Raw genomic sequence first — 24829 nt, forward strand, 5'->3', positions numbered from 1 at the left:
TTTCCAGCGGAGACTTCAAAAATTTACTTTAAAAAAAGTATATTTTGTGTGTTTCTGACATCGATCTAAAGTCAAACAATATTTCCACATGTTTTTCTCAATCATTTGGTTACATTAGATTTATTCAGTGGTATTACTGATGTTTTATCTTCGAGTAGTTTGTAAAACTAATTCACATTTCAGTGGATAATCCGATTTTAATTTATTGTCAGACTTTTATCTTAAAGTACAAAATGCGTCGTCCAGAGTTGTTAATTACTTGTAGTTGTTGTCCTCGTACAGTTCACGGGACATTCAAAACCGACAAGAAGGGAACAATTATCATTATAAAAAGAACCTATTTATTTTTAATTTTATATAAAAGAATTGAACAATAAATTGCACTTTGTAAAATTCAAGTGAAATGTTTGGTTGTATGTAAAAACATAGTCTTGTCCTTTAACACAAAATAACAGTGTGCAAACCGCGAATTTTGAAATAGTCAATAACCATCCTAATTTTGTATTTTTCGATATTAGGTACTTCTGCAGTTGTTAATAGCATTATAGTTAGTGGAAACCCCCTTGATCAGATTAGCTGAAGCAAAAATTATTCAAAAATTTTCAATGTTTTACAGGGCCGCGGTAGCTTAGTGGTAGAGCGTTCACCTCTGGTGCTTGGGGTCCCGGGTTCGATCCCAGCCCCCGCCAAGTTAACTTTGTGGTGGGCAAACATCGTGTGCGTGGGTTTTCTCGGGGTTCTCCCGTTTCCTCCCACTTTCTTCATTCCACCATTTCATTCATTACTCATCATCACCGCCTTCTTTAGCCCAACCGGCATAACCGTGGTGGGACGTAAAACTCACAGATTTCAATGTTTTACACATACTCTATTTGTTTTTGTTGCAGTACTGAAAGTCTCGATCGAGTTGGTCAGAGAGAGAAGTACCTGAAGAACAATTTTGAGTCTCTGAGTGGAGCAGAAATTGACAACGAAGAAGGAGGGAAATCTGGAACGAGTATCTCATCACAGTTTCTAACGCGCTCACAAGATTCTCCAGGATCCATAAGAAATGTAGCTGTAATAAATGCAGCCCGTCAAGTTCGCCAGGATTCCGAAGTAAGCAGGAAACGAGAGGAACTCCAGAGGAGGATAGAAGAAACACGGCGGAAATTGCAAAGTGTAAGTAAATTGGAATATTGATGTGTAGCAATAATGATAAAAGTCTTTACCTGTGTGTATTTTCAGTCATTGCGCTTATTTCCAGTATCAATCGTGTTGATTTTGCAAATAGTGTATATAGTGGGTCTCGTTCAAAGATGGATTTTTTATGATAGACTCTCCAATTCCGATAATTTCATATAGACAGACTGACTCGGATATATATTTGTTATTGATCGATTTAAGAGTGGGAACATTATAACAATTTATCTCAATCAGAAATTATTGATAAGACATGGTTTTGTAGGAAATAAGTTTCAGTGTTACTGTGTGCTATCAAGCATTATTGCAGTAAATGACTTGACTCCGGTTTGTAAAACTCTGACAATTATAATATATATATATATATATATATATATATATATATATATATATATATATAATGTGTCCGTAAAGTTGAGCAGCCCAAAGTTTGATTGCGTATATCTTTTGAACCAAGAACGATAAAGACCTGAGACTTGAAACAAATATAAGCGTGCTCTATGTGGATATTTTCGAGATCAGGCCAATGTTGGAATTTGTAACTTTTTTATGTAGCAATGAAAGAAAGTACCGAAAGTGTAAAATAAAAAATGTACAAAAAGAAGAAAATCAATATTCAGTTGCAGAAAACACATTTCCTGCGGGTAAATCCCTGTGTATATGTGCAGTATGCATCAACATTTATCCATTGGTGCGAAAATGTGACGAAGTTGATGCAGTGTTGCCATGTAAAAAGGCTGTTTAATGTAAGTCCGTAAAATGGGTGTTTTTGACAGAAACGCAGCCCCTGCCAACACTCCTTGTAAAATTACTAAAACAGTTGTATTTTAGGTTAATTAATGATAAACAGTGAGACTTCGCACATAATTGATAACCTGAATTTTTATGCAAAAATGTGCAATAGAAAAATCATTCACCTTCAGCTGGCAACCCTGGCAACACTTCCAACTAAACATTAGAATGTTTCTTGGTTCAAAAGATACGCAATCAAATTTTGGGTTGCGCAACTTTAAAGACACATTGTGTATTATCCCAGCCCCCGCCAAGTGAACTTTGTGGTGGACAAACACCGTGCTCGTGGGTTTTCTCGGGGTTCTCCCGTTTCCTCCCACTTTCTTCATTCCACCATTTCACTCATCTCTCATCATCACCGTCTCCTTTAGCCTCACCGGCATAACCGTGGGACGTAAAACTTAAAGATTTCATTTCATTTCATTTACATTGTGTATTAGTATATAAATATATTGTGTAATATATATGTGTGTATTAAAAATATATGTGTGACATACTGTGTATTAGTATTAATTGTCACTGATTGACAGAAAACACGGAATGTGAATTCACAATGGACATGGGAGGTGAAGTCTTCACAACGTTGTAATTCGCCCCTCTCCCACCCTCAATCAAATGGTTTGCCTCCTGACGCGTCAACGCGAGAGATCGTTTCCCCCGCTGTTTGAAACTAGAAACTAAAATTTTATGCCCTGATGTAATCTCTTTCTATGTCAAACCAAAAGCCATGGGGAGGGGGAGGAGGAAAGACCTTCATAATTTGTAGATAAGAAATACTGGCGACCATCATTTTTGAATTTGCGAGTGCGTCTGACTTTGATATTTTGCGCCCTTATATAAATTATACACTTCCACATCAGTGTTAATTTAAATCTAGCGTAAGTCAGTAAGAGTTGTTTATGATCTTATATTCCAGTAAAACTAGACTTTTTAAGAAACCGAATTTATTGCTGGACTTGGATCGAAATTAACTGTGTTTATTTTCGAAGACCTAGCAAGCTATTCGTTTCAAAATTTATTTTTATAATAACTAAATGTTTATGTAAAACTCCGGAAAGTTGTGAAAGTTAGAAAATCCTATTGGATATGCGAGAATCGGTACAGGATACTTTGATGCATACTTAAACACTACGAAATCACTATTCGATGGAAGAAAGTTAAATGTGAGACTCTGACTCGTTGCCAAGAGAAAGATCAAAGGGAATTTTTGAGATTGAAAATTTTCTTTTGAAACTTCCTTTTTCTGTCTTCGACAGTTGGTATTGTGCTATTTTGTTTAATATTATATTTTGGAATACATTATAGAAATAAGTATTTTGAAAGAAAGAAGTGAACAGATTAAGAATGGAAATTACGACATAGTTTCTAAAGCTAAAGTACTTATTTTCATTTAGTAACATAAGTTTTAAAATATAGTTAATTCAGTCCCGTTATTCTCAAATGCTTAAAATATGTTAGAGGTTGCACCATATAAATGTTCTAATATAATTTTTCTTATTCCTCGTAGGTTGGGTATAGATCGAATCTGAAAAGCAGCCAGAGCATCACAGATCTCAGTAACATTCCAGAGAAGGATACTCCTGTTCGTGTTAGAGGTAACGATGAAAGTCAATTTGCATCTCTTCCTCCAGATTCCAAAATCTCTCCAACTGCCATTGACTTCACTAATTCTGCTGTCGTTGCTTCTCTTCCAAATTCTAGTGTGACAAGTGCATCTTTTTCTTCCACTACTAACTATAACAAAACAACTGCTACAGAAAAGTGTAAATCGCAACGATCCAGCATGTTTCTCAATCTGCGGCCATCATATGTAGTTGCTAACCAATCACTTCCAGAATCTCCTGTTTGTGATCTTAACTCACCTTCTGCTCTTTTTCCATATATGTCTGATGTAGGTCAAACCAGCGATGGGTTTCTCACAGATACAGAAACACAAATTAGTGGTGGTGGGCGCTCATGCAGCTACTTCATCGATTTTAAAACTCTTGAAACTGCGTTTGTGAAGTCAGAATCTTCTCCGGCAATATGTCCCCCGTTTACGAAGGCAGAGAGCAAACCGTCTGGAGAGAGCGAAGAAGAAGAGGGTGGCAATTTCAGTTCCGATTCCCTTGAAAAAGAAGAGATTGTTACGCCTAGGAGATGCATCAGTGATTACCAAATCTCTTCATGCAAAAGTATACGGATGCAATTAGAACAAAGAAGTACCAGTGTTACAAGCACGAGAAATGTGGAAGTGTATCCTCATCCAGCAACTGAAATAATTTCTTTCCAACCGAAGACCTCAACACTTCCAAGAGCTAAGGGGAAGCAAAATTTGACTCAGTCGAATACACGACGTGTCAGTGATACAGGCTCGGATATTTTTCCAGTCTCTAAAACTACTAGGATTAAAGCCGCATTACAGACATACCCTATCAAAAAAGTGCCATCACAAAAGGTTACATCAAAAATCACCGCTCATGTTGTTCAACAGCAAGCCCAGCATCGTTCAGTTTGCCGTTCACATAGTTTACAGGAAACAAAGAAAATGTGTCATGTAAATACCACGAACAGACAGAGAGCAGCTTCTTTAGTACACCCCGTTCAAAGCAGACCTCCAACTCCACATCAAGGTCGAGAAGGTAATCATTTACCGTTGACTTTAGTTCAACAGAGAACTAGTAGTGTTCCCGATGCTAGTTATAGTGAATCGGACATGACTTGGAATTCAGAGGATACGAGACTTTCTGGAGATGAAGAATTCTCAATTGATGACACCTTCCCCATGTCTGGATCCTCTACCCCATCTTCTACTAACTCAGCTAACTCTCCTAAAAGGTTGAGGACAACCAGCATCCATCCTTTGGTCAAGAGAGTAACTCTCAAACAAGTCCTGCCCTCAAAATGTAGTCAAGGTAACGTGCATGATGTTAGATGTGAGAAAAAGAACTTCTGCATGATGACTGCAGTATCACGTCCACGTTTAATTTTATTAATTATTTTTATTCATTCTTCACCAAGCTTTATTTCAATTCTTTACGTTGATCTTCTACGTTTTTAAAGTACTACAGCACGAAGCACTTTCTTTTCCTGAGTTATTTCAAATTTTCTTTCATGTGTATATTTTTTTATATGAGCATTGCACTGCGTTAATCCTCAACTAATGGAATATTGTATAAAATAACTAACATGATTACTGCGTTAAAGTTGGAGGGGCTCAGAGAAAACAGCTTGAATTTGAGCTTGAGACATACATGCAATGAATTAATTACAAATATCTTCTTTCTCTATTATGTCTTTGTGTGGTTTGTTGTCCTTCTTCGCATTTTCCGCTTTTGACTTTTTTTTAAATTTTGTATTTATTTATTTTTTGTATATATGTATACATATGTTATAACAGTGGGTTAACATCCTAGAGTTTTATTTCGAAGTGTGTTTTTGTAGACATCAGTAACGATTATAATAACCCCATTAATGAGAACCTTAGTATAAAATTTCAGGTTATTTTTATAAGGTATTGAAAGCAAAAGATCTATCACCCAAATAAGCGTGGTAAAACCTATTGTGATTACTTTTCCTCTTTACTGTCTGTTTATGACATTTGCATTTTAATTTAGTTTGTGTCCTTGTGACATGGAATTTTTTATTGTTATTTGCCTGGTATAATAAACAGCATGAATTTTTCGTTATATTTAAATATACTGTAATAAGAAAGTTAATTATTTAATATTCGTATTTCTTTGTATTGTCCAGGGACTTACTATGTATGTACGCTAACGTCAATAACTAACTGGGTAAACGAGCAATATTTATTATATTTTAGAAAAAAATATTCAAATTTTAAACGGAGTTCAAAATAAAGTTGACATTATAGGTCTGAGTATCGGAGTATCTTGTCGGCAGTTAACGCCTTCGTAGTCCGCAGTGAAGTTAGATCATTTCGAATCGTTCTCAACACTATCCAAGAATAATATCTTACAGGCATCTTACGGAGTGTGCACGTAATGACACAGGACTACAAGTAGGCCGCACTTAAAGGAATATAATCTACATCGAAGTTGATTATTGCCCTTTACACCATTTCATAATGTGTCAGATCAAAAGATTAAAAATAGTGAAGAGGTAAACAAATGTTTTATGTGCGTGTTCTGTCGAAAGTAGGCTTAATTACAGGAGTTAGTAAGGTTCTAAGCCAGTCAAACGAAAGCTGAATTGCTAATACTTTGATGAACATAATCTTAGTATTACCGTATTTGAAGAAAATTAATGATCCATAAGTTGCTACATTGAATGCGATGCAATCAGTTCGTTCTAGAAATAAATTTGTTAAGAAATAAATATTCGGTAGGAATGAAATTAATTAACCAACGAAATTGGTCAAAAATATATCAAGACAGAGTGTTGAAGTATTTTAAAATTCAAAAATTGCAACAATCACTTCACCTACTGTGACTTCCCCTAGAGATGCATTCATAAGACGTGATTCTAAATGTGCAGTATAATTGAACATAATCCGATGAGAACTAATAGCCTAATCTTAGATTTGTTTGATCGCATAACACAAATTCTGGTGATGTTCTCTGTTTTTACTCATATAATAAATAGGTAATGTGAGAGTCATGTTGTGTTCAATAAAATATTACTTTATAATGAATGGTAAAATAATTTTTAATTAAAATTGTTTGTGTTCCGATTTGGTTTTGTTTTGTTTTGTTTTCGTTTTACAGTGAGGGAATAATTTTTGCATGCATTTTTTGCAACCTTGCATTTCATTGTTTTATTTTAAAGATATCACTGCTGTAGTAGTTTGTCGTTTTTTACTGCAAGCGTACGAGTTTATTTCAAATGTTGGGCTGCAGGATTAAATTCATGGCTCTATAGTATGATTTAAGACGCGTTTCTAATTTGTTCGTAACATGGCAGAGTATATAATATGTGCGTCTTAATGTACAGTTTCTTTAAAATTCGGGTCAGTAACTCGTTCAGAAAGCAAAAAACTTACTTATACCTCTATAATAAAATGAAAATGAAATTTTTATTTATGATATTCCGTAACACGTTCTAATTTTTATTTGAAGAAGCACTAGACATACTTGGGGGAAAGCAAGTACTTAAAGAATTAACAGTGAGGGTTAAATACAAGATGCTTCGGCAAGCCTAAGAATATACAGTGTGTTTAGTATTCTTCATATGTTTTCTTGATACCACAACAATTTCGTACGTCATAATCAAAGAATGAGAGTAATGCTATGTATAGTAACCTCTTATGCCCAGAGAGTTTTAAAGAATTTAGTTATATTATTATCTGCAAAAAATGTAAAGAAGTTAAACGTCTCACGCAGAACGATAAGTTTTAAAGCTATTCGTTCAAACAAAATTTGTCACATTAAATTCAGCTTCGCTGTTTTGCTTAAAAATGGTTTAATATCTTAGATGCATACATCCAAAATTCTCTGCTAAGGAAATAAAACTATAAGTGCCGAAAAGAGAAGAAAGAACTACTAGAGACAACTAAACAACGACATTTTTTAAACGCTACATGTAAGTTTTGTATAGTTTGTATATTTCTGAGTTAAAATTTTCATTTTAATTTAATCCTCCTCATTAGTTCATTTAGTATTTTCTTTTCCCTGGTTGTTCCGTAGACGTAAAATAGAACAGCGAATTACAAAAGATCAAATTTCTACGTCAAAATTTTCGTTTTTTATATTAGTCTTCAGCGTTATCTCCGCAATGATTATAATCAAATCTCTTAAGCAGAAATAATAACTAGTAACTATTACGGGAACAATTTATTCTTCCTTTTACATAAGCGAAGATATAAAAGAACAAAGTTAACCATACATGCAGTTTAATTCATCACACAAACTTCGTGAATTTTCGAAATATATCTGAGCCTATTACGTATTTTAATCAGAATTTAAGATGCAGCCCAAACTGTTTTTGTTTTTGTTATAAGCTGATGGGAATCTTTTCACCACGACATAAATAAATATGCTAAATACTTCATTAAACTGTCCCTTTTAATAGTAGTAGAAGCCAGGTAAGTTCTCATTAGCTAGGGTAACGGATGAGGGCATTCTTGCTGGTGCTATGCTCCTTCATGAAAAGCTCAATGGACTTCAGCTTTAAGCAGGGCTTAATAGTACAGCTTAAAATTTTCTTGCTACCTCATAAACTTGCTCTACATATCTATAGCATTATTTTTTCTTTGCTTGTTCTCTCCAGAAACACGAAATAAAGTTACGTAAATTGTACCTTGAAAAAAGAAATGACAAACGGAAGGAAGGTAGAAAGAATTGTGAACCACTCACATATATGCATAAAGTAGTGTCCCCAATATTGCCGACCAGAACATGAACCACATTTGTTACAAGTCTTTCGAGTTTTTCGAGTCTTAATCCATGAAACTTCGATTTGTATGAATGTAGTGGAGTCTACAGGCTCACAGGTATGCTTGACCTCAGATTCAATCCCATGTGGGTATAGTTGACTCGATACAAAGCCCTAGGGCTCTCGATACAAGGTTTAGGGCCCAGTTTAAGTAGTAAGTTTCGTGTCACGTAGCCTTGGGGCTGTAAAATACGTTAAACTCGAAGCAATCAATAAATTCACATATAGTGAGATTGAACAAGACCTTTTGTTCCAAAGCTGAATTCTTTTTTACGTAGCTGATGTTCATACATAATTTTACTTTTGAAAAAAAAAATTATCAATAGAAGTGATTAAAATAATTTAATACATTCTGAATTTCCGTAACTTGAGATAATCGTACAGTTTTTCCTTGATTTTTAGGATAGGAATATGCATTATGTACGTCCAAAAATTATTTTCTTCTATTGCTTACATTGTTCGAAATTTAGAACACTTATCAGATTTGTAAGAGATCTAAAATTTTGTAGTAAACGTGGAAATTGGATTGCAGAGACTCCTTGCAATATCAAACATCGAAATTACGACTAGTAATTTAAGGAAAATTAAAGGACTATTTCTTTGTAGGAGTTTAGAAATGCAACGGAATTATTGCACAATGCACTATAAAATGGGGAGGAAATGCATCTATTGTATTAAATATATCACCAATTTTGAAAATGTGAGTTATACGGTTGATCGAATTTAAAATAAAAATAATAGCTATGAAGGAATAAAATAGCACAGCAATATTACGTCTAACGAGACGAGATTTTGTATAGAAAGTAAAGGGAAAATAGTGCCTCACTTTTGAACCCTAGAAGTGAACTTCTTGGTGAAGTAATACATTCTTAGCGTGAGTTAAGAGAATTCCCATCAACATATTGCTTTTTAATAATCAATTACAGTAGCTTTTTGTCTTATTTAAGAAGTTACCTTGATTAGTCCTGTCATCCACTGTTTACCTCTTTTACATGGATCCTTGCATGATTATTATTTCTTTCGTAGCAGACAGAGATGTTGGTGAACCTGGCGGAATGCGACGTGCATGCTCACTAAGTGACCTATCGAAACCATCTCCTCGTCGAATTCTTCCCACTCCCCCAATCAACGGTATGGTTTTATTTGCTTTTTTTTATTTGTTTTATGTTTTCAGTTTTATAAAGTAGAATATGTGTGTTTTTTTTAATTCTACCACTCCATTTATTTATTTATTTATTTATTTCTCGTCATTAATAGTTTCTCTTCTTTATCCTTGCTAATTCCAATACCTCTGAAACAACAACCTAGTCTCTGAGAACCAATTCGTTCAACGTAACGTTGATATCTGAAAAAGATATTTACATAAAACAAATTCACATTGTACAGTCTCTTTTTTCTTCCTTTCTTTCTTTCTTTCTTTTGTGTTATGTTTGAACAACACCGGTAAGTAAAATACAGAGTTATTCACAATTTCCTCCCGGGGTTTCGAACGTAAATATTGAAACAACTATGACATACATAGTACATTTAATCATATAGAAAGGTGCACAATCTCTCCAAGATTCTTACATACCTCAGAAGTGTTCGATATGAATACTTGCGGTAACTCGAGAGACTTCAATTCTGTGTTGAGTTCTTCCCACCCATTTCATAATGTGATGATCGATATCGACGAATGTTTGTTTTTGTGCCGTAGTTACAGTAAATGACGTGGCATACGGGTTCGTACACGTAATATTTGTCACGAAATTACCGTTATATTGTCAACAATGGCCTCATTTTAGCGAATTCTAAGACGCAATAAGCCCTCTTTTTACCAGTTAAATGCCATGTTTGTTGTTGCTCCCCTGTAGTGACTAAATCTGCAACTCCATGTCTGCAGAACTGGAGAGATTCTGCAACTTCCTAATATGAATAAATTTGCTGTACACGTGTTCTTAGTTGATATTTCCGTTGCTCCATTTATTTTAGTAGTCTGATGTTGTCTCTTGCTAATTAATTTTAAAACTACTTTTCATTGAACTGTCATAAAGCAAGTGCTATTAGCTACGTATAATGATTAAGTATAATAATATTCCGATGCCAATTGAGTTATAAAGAATTTCTACAGTCAAATCAGCCAGCAGTCGTGTTCGTTACTCAGCATTGGGAAACTGAAAGTGTTAACTCTTCTGGCTTCGTAGCTGAGTTCATGTGTTTGTTGTTCTTAACGTAATAATAAAATACGTTTTAGGACGTGGCTTTATCTCTTTTTCGGAATATGTGTCTTCGGATGGGTGTACAATTGCCAGCAAAATTGGCTATCCACCTATATAATTTCTGTCATCAGCTTCGAAATGAAGACAGCTTTTTGGAGAACATATTTCTGTAAATTAAGGAAGACATAGTTTTCTTCAAGCTACATTTTGTTAATTTTACATTGAGCTCTAATTGAATAGTATATTCCTGAAATACGAAAAATGAATTGTTTATTGTACTTACTAAATAAAAAACAACAAATATTTTTTATCTCTCTGTGACTTTCCTTTTGCGCTAGACAAAGCTTCGTTGAATTTAGCTTATAATTTTATCTGATTTCTGTGCTTATATTTCATTTGGCTCTTGCAATGCTCTATTTTACAATAGTTCGCTTTTATATAAGGGTAACGGATGGTGGGTAGATTCATGTACTTTAGTCTTTTATGTTACTTTATATCGATGCCTTTTTATTTAAAGTACGCGTGGGTTCCTGTCACCACGGCATGGCGCGTCCTCAGGTTGCGGATCGAGGAGAAAGCCTCTAGATATAGAAGTTAGCTGCGAATATACTGAATAAGCAAAATGAAATGAAATGAAAATGAAGTGAAATCTGTGAGTTTTACGTCCCATGGTTATGCCGGTTAGGCTAAAGGAGGCGGTGATGATGAGAAATGAATGAAATGGTGGAATAAAGAAAGTGGGAGGAAACGGGAGAACCCCGAGAAAACCCACGCACACGGTGTTTGTCCACCACAAAGTTCACTTGGCGGGAGCAGGGTTTGAACCCGGGACCCCATACACCAGAGGTGAACGCTCTACCACTGAGCCATACTGAATAAGTGGTCGCGGACAGACGACAAGAAGTGGTCCTCCAGCTCGAGGGTTTGGGTGTGGCTAACAACCTCATCCTGAAAAAAAAAAATGTTCAGAAACATTCACAGAAGCCTCAGACCACGACTGATAACGTGGTACGACCTCAGCAAAAGAAAATGGACATGAGATTTGGAACGTGGGATATTAGAAGTCTTTATAGGGCAGGCGCGTTAAAATCCGTGAGTCAGAGAAATACAGGATGGACGTAGTAGGAGTTCAGGAAGTAAGGTGGGAAGGCAATGGAACTGTGAATTCCGGAAATTTTACCTTCTTTTACGAGGAAGGAAATAAAAATCACCAATTAGGAACAGGGACTCTGAGGGAAGAACATAGAAAGAGTTATAAAGAATTTCTACATTCAAATCAGCCAGCAGTCGTGTTCTTAGTCAGTGTGAATTCCGGAAATTTTACCTTCTTTTACGAGGAAGGAAATAAAAATCACCAATTAGGAACAGGGACTCTGAGGGAAGAACATAGAAAGTATTTGAGAACAGGATCCTGAAACGAATATTCGGACCAAAAGGGGCGGGAGTGGGGAATGGCGGAAACTTCATAACGAGGAAGAAACGAATGGCGGAAACCGTATGAACTACATAATTTATACGGTGTACCGAATATTATTAGGGTCATCAAGTCTATGAGGCTCAGGTGGGCAGGTCATGTAGCCAGGATGGAAGAAAGGAGGAACGATTTCAAAGTCTTAACTGGAAGACCAATCGGAAAACGACCATTAGGAAGACCTAGGCACAGATGGGAAGACAATATTAAGATGGATCTCGCAGAAATAGGAATACAAAGTAGAAACTGGATCCAGTTGGCTAAGGATAGGAGTCAGTGGCATTGAACCTCGGGTTTCGTAGGCCGTAGAGTGGGAGAGTTATTTTAAAGCATTTTTTTATCATAAAATGTAATCTGTTTAAAAATAAAGAAAAATGACCGTATTACTCCTACTGTTTGTGAATTGGTAGACGTAAAATAATCCTGGAAATTACCAAATTGTCGTATATTAATAAGTAACTACAGTAGAATTACAGTAGTTGTATATACATAGCTCAAGCTCTTACTATACAAGATATGTAAATCATTGTAAAATTGTGTTAAAAATTTTGTCTGGTAGGAAAGGAGGGAGGAAAACACCAATACCTCTTAAACGCAAGTTTGCGCTGTTATCTACTTAACAGTGTAGTTACACTGATTAGTTCAATTGTAGAAGACATCACGGAGATAATGAAAGCTACGCTGTTCTTTAATCAGTTCGACCATAAGTAAAGTGGGGAAAAACGCAATCGGTGCTCTGTATAGTAGGTTTTATGTTCGTACTTTAAACCATTACTTTATATTTGATTACATTTATCGTTAATTGAAATAATCTCTTATACTTGCTGATCAGTTTGGTATGTCAGCGTTTTGAGTATTGTTTGTATCTCTAGTATTTTAGCCCTTGTTACATACTTTATTATTATTTTTTTAAGTTAACGAGTTCATTATTTTGATTTTTTCCCTCTTAATGTTGAAGTATTGCACGATTTGATATGTTTGTATATTTATACATAATTGTATAAAACTTTGTAAAACAGAAAAACGTCAAATGAAACGAATAATGCATTTCAGTTTCAGGAAAAATTCAAAATAAAGCAAGCAATTCAAGAACTTTGCCAAGGCAAGGTAATCGCTCAAATACAGGAACGAATATGACACGCAGCAGTTCCGTCGGGGTGCTGAATCAGGTAAATATAATTTTATTACCTAATGGAAACATATATATATATATATTTTCTATGTAAAGTTTCTGTATTAAGAGAATAGCTGTGTTCCTAGTAAAAAAAAAATTGAACTGTTTATAGGTTAGATCAGAGTTTTCGACCTCTTGTCTTTAGACACTGATTAATCTGTTACAAGAGTCAAAGGGCCATCCCATTTCTTTGATACTTTTTTTTTATTTTGTTTATACATTCTCTATCTCCCTGTACGATTGGAACAAACGGTTTAAGGCCGGAATAAAGAATTAATTACTTAGCAGAGAATAATGAAAACACAACTACAACATTAAAAAATATGTTTATGAGCACTTTTGCTAAAACACTTCATTAGGATGAGGAAGGTAAGGAGGAGAGAGAAGAGAAAAAACTGAAGAACAGAAAAAGGTAAAAACCGTTTAGAGCAGCATTTGCCTATTTACACAAAATGATATTTTTTCCCGTTATTATTCTTTCGCTTTCCTACACTTTGACGTACCTTTTCCATTAGTTTTCTCTTTCCTCATTTAACTCCATAGAAATCACAGTGGTTCACTAGTAGAGCGATCACCTCTGCTCCTGGAAGTTCTGTTCGATCCTAGGGTGAATGAGTTTGTGGTAGGTAACATCATATTCGTGGACTTTCTTCGAGTTCTCCTGTTCCTCATTCTCATTCGACCAATTCTCCCATTATCAGTAATCATTCGTCTTCTTTAGCTTGATAAACGTAATTCTGGGATATAAAACAAGAAATGTTTCATTTTTCTTAACCCTATTTTACTTACAGGGTTGTAACGCCACCACACGACCTTACGTTGAAACATGTCCATCTGGATGCTTCTGAACTTTTTCTGTTCTTTAATATTTCTTCTTTTTCCCCGCTTCCTTTCCCGTTTAATGTAGAATTTTAACGAAAGGATTCATATTGTATTTTTTGAGTATTGATTGTTTCAACTGTTTTCTGTTAAGTAATCAATTACATACAGGATGAGTTTTTTTAACTCGAGACTGCAAAATATGTGGAGAAATAAGTATCGGACGAAAAAATGTTCGAATTAAGAAGTTAATATTTTGGAGGGGAAATTCACCTGTGATACAATTAGTTTCCATGGGGGTAGGGACCACGTTAAACACTTAAATGTGGACCGTTAATTTGTATTGCAGATTAGGTTTTTACGGGGGGAAAGCACATTTTGTTTGAAAAATTATTTCTCGATTTGTGATGGATAACGCGAAATTGGTGAAAATTAGTTTCATTAAAGCTTCTTCAGTTGGGAGTCACTGCGTTTAATTGCAAGATAAATCTGCGAGAAACAGTGCAAATCTTTTGTCTTGAATGTTTTCTCGACCCGTGATAGATGGCATAGAAGGTTGCCGTGCAATTCAAATATACGAAAATGAAATCTTTTAAGTTTTACGTCCCACGGTTATGCCGGTTAGGCTAAAGGAGACGGTGATGATGAGAGATAAGTGAAATAGTGGAATGAAGAAAGTGGGAGAAAACGGGAGAACTATGAAGAAACCCACGAGCACGGTGTTTGTCCACCACAAAGTCCACACGGCGCGAGCTAGGATCGAACCAGGGACCCCACGCACTGGAGGTGAACGCTCTACCACTGAGCCCCCGCGCAATTCAAATGTAGTAGCGCGTAGGTGCCAAGCATTTTGTCGGCTGCATATCTCTTGGTCCACGCCTACGATACCTTAGAGCTACCAGATATTTTTTATATTTGATACTCACTTCCTTAATTGTGATCAAGAAGTTTATCACTCGCTTCATTCGTCTATTTTGTATTACTTTTGAAGTATGTTTTATTTTATATTTTGGGTACTACTGATACCACAGCCAATTAGATATTTTTTACTACTTTCGTGTAGTTGCTTTATTTGTTTAGAAATATTTTCATTTGTTGTTTTTGAACTAAATTTGCCTAATGGCATGACCGCGGAGCGTTGCAGCAGGTAAAATGCTTGACACTCAACTACAATTACCACCGCAGACAGCTCGAATTGCACATGCCACATTTGAATTATCCGAATTCACACCGAATGAGATCAATCTTCCACGCCTTCTATCACGAGTCGAGAAAACATTTACACTGTTTATCACATATTTATTCTGCAATTAAACAATGACGACTCAATTAAATAAACCTTAGTGAAACTAGTTTTCACTGATTACAGCGCCATCTACCACGAATCTAGAAAAATGTTTCAAATAAAATTAACTTGTTTTTTCGTCGTAGAATCCGAATCTGCAATAAAAAATGAGGACTCCCATTCAAGTTTTCAAACTTGCCCCCTATCCTCCTCCAGGGGGGACGATAGAGTGGGCTAATTTTATAACAGTTTTTTTCCTTCCAAAATATTAACTGTATTTCGAACATTTTTTTCCGTCCTATGGTTATTTCTCCAGATATTTTGCAGTCTCAAGTTAAAAACTCATCCTGTATATATTAGTAATTCATTTTATGAATGCAAGAGTTGGAATTACTTTCTTAGAGAATTATATAAGTTTACGGATACATTCTGGATTATTTTACTAGAGGAAATTTAAAACTTAAGCAAAGTTAATAAATAAATATCATTAAGACATCTACTTGAGTTCCCTCATTCATCTTAATAAAAATAAAATCTTAACTTTTATTATTTTAAACTCTTCTTGAATGACCTTGTAAATTAAAATGCACTGTTTATCAGTCACTGTTTATCAGTAGTCTATTCTCGTTTACGTCAAGATTAATTATAATATGAATTATATCTGAATATATCCGCCGTTTTTGAATCATTTATGGAGTCATGCTCAAACACTTCTACATTTCTTACTATTTTTTTTCAAGGTATTGATCATGTATTGTACATGCTATTTGTAACATAATTATTTTGTTTTCCAGAGTGACTCTGAAAGTGATTTTAGTTTGGCGAACAAAGGGCACAACTCAGGTACTGGATCGAGACTAACTGGTGTACCCTCAGCAATGCGACCTACCATAAGTTCTCAGAACAAGATTAATAACAAAAACAACTCAAGTGGGAGACGACGCAGTCTAACAACAGCATATTCTGCAGGTATGTAATGATGATAAAAATGATTAGTGTAACAGAAAATTAATACCAAAATACTGGAACTGTTTCTTAGATTATAAAAGTCAATCATTTACTGCAAGTATGGGGTGAGTCAAAAAGAACTTTAAAGCTTTGGAAGCATATAGAAATTTATTGAGATTACATATAGGAACAAGGGAGGTGTCAATTTGTAGCAAAACACTTCAAGTTTAAGTTCAGAATCTCCTTTTGGTTCGATATGACTGCATTGGTGATGCGGCAAACATCCCACCACCGGAACTCAATTTCTTCTCACACTCCTTCCAGCTGATTGAGCGTAACTTCTGCAACGGCATCGTAGATGAGATTCCTCAGGTCTCCAAGATTGTCTGGTAGGCGGAACATACACTACATCTTTAACAAAACCCCACAGGAAGAAATCTGTAAGTGCCAAATCTGGGGAGCGATGTGGCCATGCTATTAGACCTGCACAGCCAATCCACCGAAGTGGGAAGCGAATATCAAGGAAATCTCCAACTTCCTTGAGGAAATGAGACGGTGCACCGTCTTGCTGGTAGTAATAGGTCACGTCTTGTTGTTTGTCTTCATCTATCTGAGGAATTAAAAATTTTTCCAACAAATCAAGATACGCGATACCTGAGACCGTGTTCTCTGTGAACACCAAAACACATTTACCTTTGAACTGTCAGGGACGTGTTCAGTGCTTTGACGTGGGTTTTCGCTGCCCTAGATTCTACAGTTGTGTGTGTTCACCATGCCACTTGTACGAAATGTATACTCTCATCGCTGAAGATAATTGTGTTAAGGAATGTCTCGTCTTCCTCTATCCACATTTCCACACAATTCTCCACGAACAACCTTATCTACATCAGTAATTTGTTGTACCATTGTAAATCTTTATGGTTTCAAGTGTAATCGTTTACGTAGCACTCGCTAAACAGCCTTATCTACATCAGTAATTTGTTGTACCTTTATAAATCTTTATGGTTTCAAGTGTAATCGTTTACGTAGCACTCGCTAAACAGCCTTTTGTGGAATGCTTGTCTCGTAAGACGCACGCTGCGTTAATTTTTTGAGAGTACGGGTAAGGTTTCCCTAACCTGTTCGACAACAGCAGTAGCAACAGGTGGGCGACCTGGATTTCACATGACGAACAGAACAACCAGTCTCAACAAAGTTCTTGTGCCAACCGTAAATTTTAGGCTTACCTTGTTCCGTATAAATCTACGCTGCGATGAAATACAAAGCGAGCACGCTCCGCACCAGTGAATAGCCATTTTAAGAATGCATTACAGTGGCACTCGCGGTGACGGAATGCGGTATTACGGCATTATGCGAGTCAAACTTGAAGTGTTTTGCTACAAATTGACACCTATATCGATTCTCTGAAGTTATTTCAAAACATTATTATATACTTTCAAAGTTGTAAAGTCTTTTTTATTATTTATTTTGAGTTTAACGTCCCGTTCAGCAGCGAGGCTATATGAGACGTGGACCTACTGATTAACGTGGAATCCGAACCACATGATCTCCCGCCGGGAATCGAACCCGGGTTTCCCACGCCAAAGGCGCGTACGCTAACCGCTTAGCCACAGAGGAGCTCAATGTAAAGTCTTGTGACACCTTGTAGAAGTACAATATTTTTCTTTATAAAGTATATGATATAGTACTGAAGCTGTAAAGTATTGACTTACACACACAAAGTATTGACTCACACTACGACTAGCAATTAGTGATTTTCAACTACACCTTTTAAATAAACGATTAAATACCATAACATATCGAATATAATTGCTATGTACTTAAAATGGTGTACCTGATTACTCGAAGCAAGTGCATAAAATATTTTAAGAAGTAGTTTGTTGTTATTCAAAGTAAAAACAGTCGTATTGTGATATTCTAGAGATAAAAGAAAATTTTCCAAACATGAATATCTACTTTATGCTTTATATATATATATATATATATATATATATATATATATATATATATATATATATATATATATATATATATATATATATATATATATATATATATATATATATGTGTGTGTGTGTGTGTGTGTGTGTGTGTCTGTGTGTGTGTTTGTTTGTTTGTTTTTTTAGACATGTTTAGACATTTTGAGATTTAAAATTCTCTCCGGTATTACTGGTAAAACTTTTTTTAAATCTATTCTTAATTTACAAATATATATAAACTTTTTCAAGTACTTGATAACTGTAGTTTTTCAAATGCAGATATCTTTTAAAGAAGATCCGTATATCATATTCCTAAATAAACTAATCACAGGAAAAAATTGGAATAATGTGAAACTTTCCTTTAACGGAACCTCATGGTAGTACGTTTATTATGTATACAGATTTTTATTTCTGAAGATTAGTCTAGTGTGTTTGGAAATTCATGGAATCTCAAAATAGTTACCTTTTAAAAGATTCCGCTGAACAGAGGTCTCCTGTGCGAGATACGTACAATGTTAACTTTCATGTTTGTTTTCTGTTTAACGTCTCGTTTCAATACGGAAACTATATGAATTATATCTTCAGTTGAACATGGGATCTGAATTAAATGTACTCCCGTTAGGAATCGAATCTGAAATTAATATAGAATTATTCAAAATAGCATCCTTATACTTAATTAGGGTTTTTTTGTTTGTATAAGAGGAAGAGAAAGAAAAAATACAGAGGTAGTACCTTGTGTTTTTACTTTATCCCATGACATTTAAACTCCACATACAGAATGGCCCATATAAAAGTAGCCCGGCCAGGTAATTCTAGAGACGAGTAAATATTTGTGTATAATTCTGAGTAATTCTGGCTGACACCGGTGTACCGCCCAATTCACAGTTGTTTAACAGCATCTTATCTGACGCTGCGATGTACCACCGCCCGATGTGTAGTTGTTTAACTAGAATTCCCTGCCTGTTCAGTTCTGGTAAACAAGTCGTGTCTAGAAAATGATGTTTTCCATGTAGCAGCGAATTTCATAGTGGAAGAATATATACGGTCGGAGCCAAATTAGAACATACGAGAGGCTTTCACTGCCAGATACCCAGAGACAAAACTACCTGGAAATGCTTGTGTTCTGAACCAGGTGCAAAGTTGCATCAAACCAGGCTTGACGAATGTGACTAGGTAGGACCAATTGTTGTTCGAAACGGAGAATGTTCATGATATTCAGCAGCGGGTTAACACAAAGGCAGGAAAATTGTACCCAGAAACTATCCCAGAAAGTAGGCATGTTGCGTACAACGTATCAGTGTGTGCTGAAGTATCTGAAACTGGAACAATACCAAGACACAGGTAAACGGGTTGCATATTTTAGTTGGTTATTGACAATGATTGTGGATGGACGTTTGGACCCTCTCCTGTATTTTATGCCCGGCAAGGCATGGTCCCATTTATCGAGTTACGTGAATAAAGACTTGGTGTTTGGTGTGCAGTTTCAGGGATGCATTAGTTGGTCCAGTGTTCTTTGAATCGATAGTGAATAGTGAAGCTTATCGTGTCTTGTTGCAACAGTTTCACGACGAACTGACACCACAAGAAAGTCTATACTCCTACTTCCAACAAAATGGAGCTATATGCCAGACTTCGAACAAATCCTGGCATTGGTGCATGAACTATTTACAAAGGAGCGCACAGTAAGCAAGGGATTGTGGTTTTTTCGTTTACCGGAGTTGTTCTCTGATTATTATCTCTGGGTATGCTTAAAGCAGTGTGTGCAAATAACCCCCATACCTTGGCTGAACTGCAGCAAAATATTACCCACACCATCCGGAGCACCCATGAAGAGCTACAGGCCAATGTCAGCCAATATGCTGTGACGTGCGCAGAAGTGTCTTGGTGTTAACGGGACTCACTTTCAGCATATACATGCAGGTAAACCATTTTTTATATTTTGGTACTCTTTCAGCGGTATCTCATTATACCACGCTGAGCTGTTTTTATTTGGGCCACCTTGTGTTTTATTGAATAATATATTCACGCATATCAATAATAATTAGTTAAACTTACGACTTACCACGTGTTGCTAGATTTTTCTGTACTATTTCGGCATATTCACCTGGCTTCATCTATAGATCGGAATCCTTTACTAGGAAATCCTTTCATGTCATGTAGTGAAGTGTCATCGTATACTTTTCGTATGTACAGAATTGAAGGATGAAGTTCCAAATCTTAGTAAATAGGAGTGTTAATCTTCAAATATTCTCCTTCTAAAAACAAGAACAATTCTTTTTGAGATTCACAAAGTGGAGCACAAAGTGTATGTGAAAGCTGTTCCGCTAATGAATTTCAGCTCGCTTTTGAAAATTTTACGGGAAGCAGCATAACACATCGAAAGTTTTTTTTAAATCTGTATACTCAATATTCCTGTTTACGAAGATTTGAGACTTCATCCTTCATCAGTTCTGTACATATGAAGAATACAAGATGACATTTCGTTATGTGAAGGAAAGTAATTTTTCCAGTAAAGAATTCAAGTGTCCAGTCGTACTGTAACAATATAAGAAATTTATAGCAAGATGTAGTAGGTGATAAGTTTAACTAATTGCTATGACTAACGAATTACATGTAAGAATAAAGAGAAGTACATTATTTCTGTGTTTTATTACAGGTAACCTCAATCAAATTGGAAATGAAGATTCAAGTTCAGAGGAGACTGCTCCAACAGGTGGTAAAGCACCTACTGTAAGGCCACGAAGTACAAGCACTGAAAGGTCTATAAGGTAATACTTGTTTCCATGAGAAAAAATGAAACTGTAAATCTGTGTGTGTATGTCCTTTGACATAGGGTAACTGTTATTATCAAAGTTACAACAAAATGTAAGAGGGAAAACAGTCTCCAAATATGTTGTTTTCAATCTCAAATGAAGGAATTTTTTAAATCGGACGAGCCGTTTGGACTGGACACTCTTTATGCGCCCAATGTTAAATGAAAATGCAGCGTTGCCATTTACCGGGAGATGGATAAATTTTGTAAGAGTATGGGGAATGGGGGCATGTTTGAAACGGGGTCTGGCCATCGACACGTTAGCGTAAAAGACAGTAACTTCATTCACTTATGTCGAGTCCAGGTAAATGGCAACGTTGCATTTTCATTTGACATTGAGCGCATAAAGAGTGTACAGTCCAAACGGCTCGTCCGATTCTTAAAAAAAATCCTTCACTTTAGATTGAAAACATCTTATTTGGAGACTGTTTCCCTCTTACATTTTGTTGTAACTCTGATAATAAGAGTTACACTATGTCAGGGGACTTTTGAGACACCTTGTATATATAATGTGAAAAATTCTTTCTTCATTGCTTATATATCTTATTTTAGAAATATTCAAAGTTTGTATTACTTTAGTAACAATTAGTTAGAGTTATCCTGTATCACATAGTGTCTGGTGAAGCCAAAGAGTTAGTTGGCGAAACTGTAACACGTGTAGAATTTTAATGAAAATATGTAGTTTTGCTCAGCAAATAATTAGTTTATATTTAAGGAAAAATAAATGTCTACATGGAGAGTATATTTTTGTTTTACAATGTTCTTTTTTACAATAATAATTATAGATATGGTTACACATTTTTGTTGCGTCTGGAAAATTTGTTTCAAATATAACTTCATTTTATATGTATAATTAAGGAATTTCTAGTCTTTTTTTTTTAAAAAAAAGTCGAGAATATTAGTATTATGGAATAAATAGTTTGTATTTTCAAAGAGAGAAACTTTCGAGATAGCGGTATAAAGGATCATCTCACATTATTCCAAGAATTCTTATTTCAAAAGGAACTGAGAGAAGTCTTCTATTTGTTACTTAATGAGAATCAAAGCAAAACTTCGTGAAACTTATTTTAGTATTTTTTTCTGCTTTTAGCGGAAACACAAATGGTACTAACAGTCTTGGAATAAGTACTAACAACAAACGAACTGGAGGAGTTTCTTCTCGTGTTGGTAGTGAACGTGATATGAGTCGAACTGCGCGCGAAGTTACCCAGCGTCTTACTCAAGGGACTAGTATAATGACTGTCACAAGAACTAAGCAAGAAAGTTATATAAAGAAGACAACTATGAAGAAAGGTGACTCAGAGAATCCTGTCGCTCCACCCATTCCAGCACCTCGCCACCAAATGGAGCCAAGTCCAGAAGAGTTGCCTGTCAAAGATACTGATGTTATCTTGGACGTTGCCAGTGCACCAAGTAATGATTTTCTTCATGTTTAGTATTATTCCTAGTTGTTAAGTTGTTAATTATGAAAACTATTTTATTTTTATTAACTTTTATTTTATTCTTCTAACCCCTGTACTTATGTCCTATTAGATGAGCTTAGTTTCAGATTTTTTTATATTTCTTTGGGTTGTTCCAAAGTTTTTTTCCTTTTTTTTATATAAAAAAGTGTAAATTTAGAAAAAATATACATGTTCAAGTTTTCTTAGTGAACACTACAGATACTTCTCAATTTAATGGAAACACTTGGAATTGAAAACACGTCAAATGTTTAGGTTGATAACGGTTAGGCAGCGCCAAATGTTGGTGGTGGTGTTTTACGGCAAACTATGTACGACGTAAGAAGCAGTAGAACGGCAGTGGCAGTGTGCAGTGAACTTAGCGGATGGTGATATTGTAAAATGAGCGACCTGTGTTGTTTCCAAGCGGCAAATTGTTAGCACTTGGTTATGTGGTACGAACATGCCAAAGGAGTAATGTTTGTTGATTGTCCAAGCTGATGCGAGGGACAGTGTCCAAGATGATTATGGCCTACAAACCTCAAGACAAAACCACATTGGGAAAGAGGAAAGGGGTCAGAAGAAAATCTTCAGTGCCAAGTTCCTCTGAGCATTAAAGTGAATAGCCACTCAAAACCATCGTGAGACTGCGGTGCAAGTAACGGAGGAACTCAAACAGCATCTCAGACAACCTTTGTCGACAATCACAGTCCGTTACAAGTTACATGGCGTGGTTTGAGACACATTGGGATGAAGTTCCCCTTGCCCTCCAATCCTCGGATGCGAACACAGTTGAACATCTATGCGCCGTTTTGGAGAAACGAATCCGGAGCAGATATCCGCCTCTTCCTGTTTCACGAAACTGAATAATGTACTGCAATCGGAATGATGGATAAAAGTAACTAAAAAAGTTCTGTCGCTTTTTGTGGAGGTTTGTGTTCCATTAGTCATCACACCGTGAGTTGAATGCGAATGGAGATAAGGCGAAGGTTAGTTGTTGGTACGGGTATATCCAACATACTACCTCCTTGTGGCAGGTCAGTTACACCGTGAACGTGCATAAGGACAGAGTCAACATACGAGTTCAAACTGGGGTCAAACGCCGCTGCAACGGGGCGGAAGATAAGCCAAGCCTTTCTTCTGAATCGCTAAGAGGTCCTCCTGTTACAGGACAACGCTAAGCCCCACGTGGCTGGGATGACCCGGGACACCATTCTAAGCCTTGGATGGAAAACGTATTTCATTCGCCATATTCCCCAAACATTGCACCGTCCAGTTATCACCTGTTCCATTCCTTGGACTATCATCTTAGAGGACACCAGTTCAAATCCCTAGTAGAGGTGTCAGATGCACTTGATATCTTCTTCACTTCACGGCCCACCAAGTTCTACCGCGATGGAATCCATCGGCTTCCAGAACGTTGGCAGAAGATCGTTGATGCTAGTGGTAACTTTTTTGATCATCCAGGTACGTCTTAGGTGACATATCGATGTTCGAAGGTGGTGGATGAAAAAGCGACATAACTTTCTTAGTTACCTTTATAATATTCCACTTATTACCATTCATGACCTGTTAAGACTCATTCCACGTCTCAGCAGTTATTTTAAGGGCGAAAGGTAGTCCAACGCACATTATTCTGGTAAGTTACACTTTTCTAGGTGTTTTCATTAAATTGATTAATATCTGTGTTGAATTTTAAAATACATATAATAGTACAGAGAATGATCCGGGAATTAGTCGTAATTCATACTGCATACTTAGAAGAAAAATGAACATCATATTAGAGAATACAGCAGTTTCTTAGAGCTGACAAACACTAGTTTTAACAGTATAACCTACAAAGTTTAATGAAACCACCGGCGCTAAATATGTTAGTTATTATAGTTCATAACAAAATCACTGACAATGTGCGATGAATACGAAAATAATATACGTAAATTAGAAAAGTAGTATTAAACTGTATACTCATCACACTAGATTTTATTCGCAAGAAACCTGTTATTCCCCCTGACTCCTAGATATTTTTTTTTACAGGGTTTCCAACTACCTATGAAGAGACTATGCACGCTGACAATTTTTGTAATTTTTTTTTATGAAAAATTCTTTCTTTTTCTTCCCTCTTGTGTGTATAGCTATTGTTCATAAATTTCATCATAATATCACTGTCCTTATGCAGCTTTTCTTTTTCCGTACTACAGTGAATTTTTCATCTTTACGACGTAGAAAGCTTCGAAACAAATCTATCGACCAATAGTTAAGGCCTATCCAAAACCCGTACATCTCCAAAGTTATTTTGAAGTTACTTTTCTTTTTTCTTTCTTGATAAATTATGATTGGTTATTATATTTGCGTTTGTCA

At 35.8% G+C, this 24829-nt stretch overlaps 1 protein-coding gene across 7 annotated transcripts in view; it reads left to right on the forward strand.

The window, feature by feature from the left end:
* Positions 1 to 24829, forward strand: part of Wdr62 (WD repeat domain 62) — a 439571-nt gene that overhangs the window by 402111 nt on the left and 12631 nt on the right. For 5 of the 7 annotated variants that reach the window (XM_081728141.1, XM_081728145.1, XM_081728144.1 and 2 more), the window contains 7 exons: positions 888 to 1161; positions 3482 to 3569; positions 9373 to 9477; positions 13069 to 13184; positions 16088 to 16262; positions 20877 to 20988; positions 22123 to 22445. In XM_081728141.1, the coding sequence (XP_081584267.1) occupies positions 888 to 1161; positions 3482 to 3569; positions 9373 to 9477; positions 13069 to 13184; positions 16088 to 16262; positions 20877 to 20988; positions 22123 to 22445 (1193 nt within the window). The remainder of the gene's footprint in view (positions 1 to 887; positions 1162 to 3481; positions 3570 to 9372; positions 9478 to 13068; positions 13185 to 16087; positions 16263 to 20876; positions 20989 to 22122; positions 22446 to 24829) is intronic. The other 2 variants (XM_081728142.1, XM_081728146.1) reach the window with 2 other exon arrangements.

Source organism: Thermobia domestica, chromosome 10, assembly GCF_964235325.1.
Source record: "Thermobia domestica chromosome 10, izTheDome1.hap1.1, whole genome shotgun sequence".
Lineage (NCBI taxonomy): Eukaryota > Metazoa > Arthropoda > Insecta > Zygentoma > Lepismatidae > Thermobia > Thermobia domestica.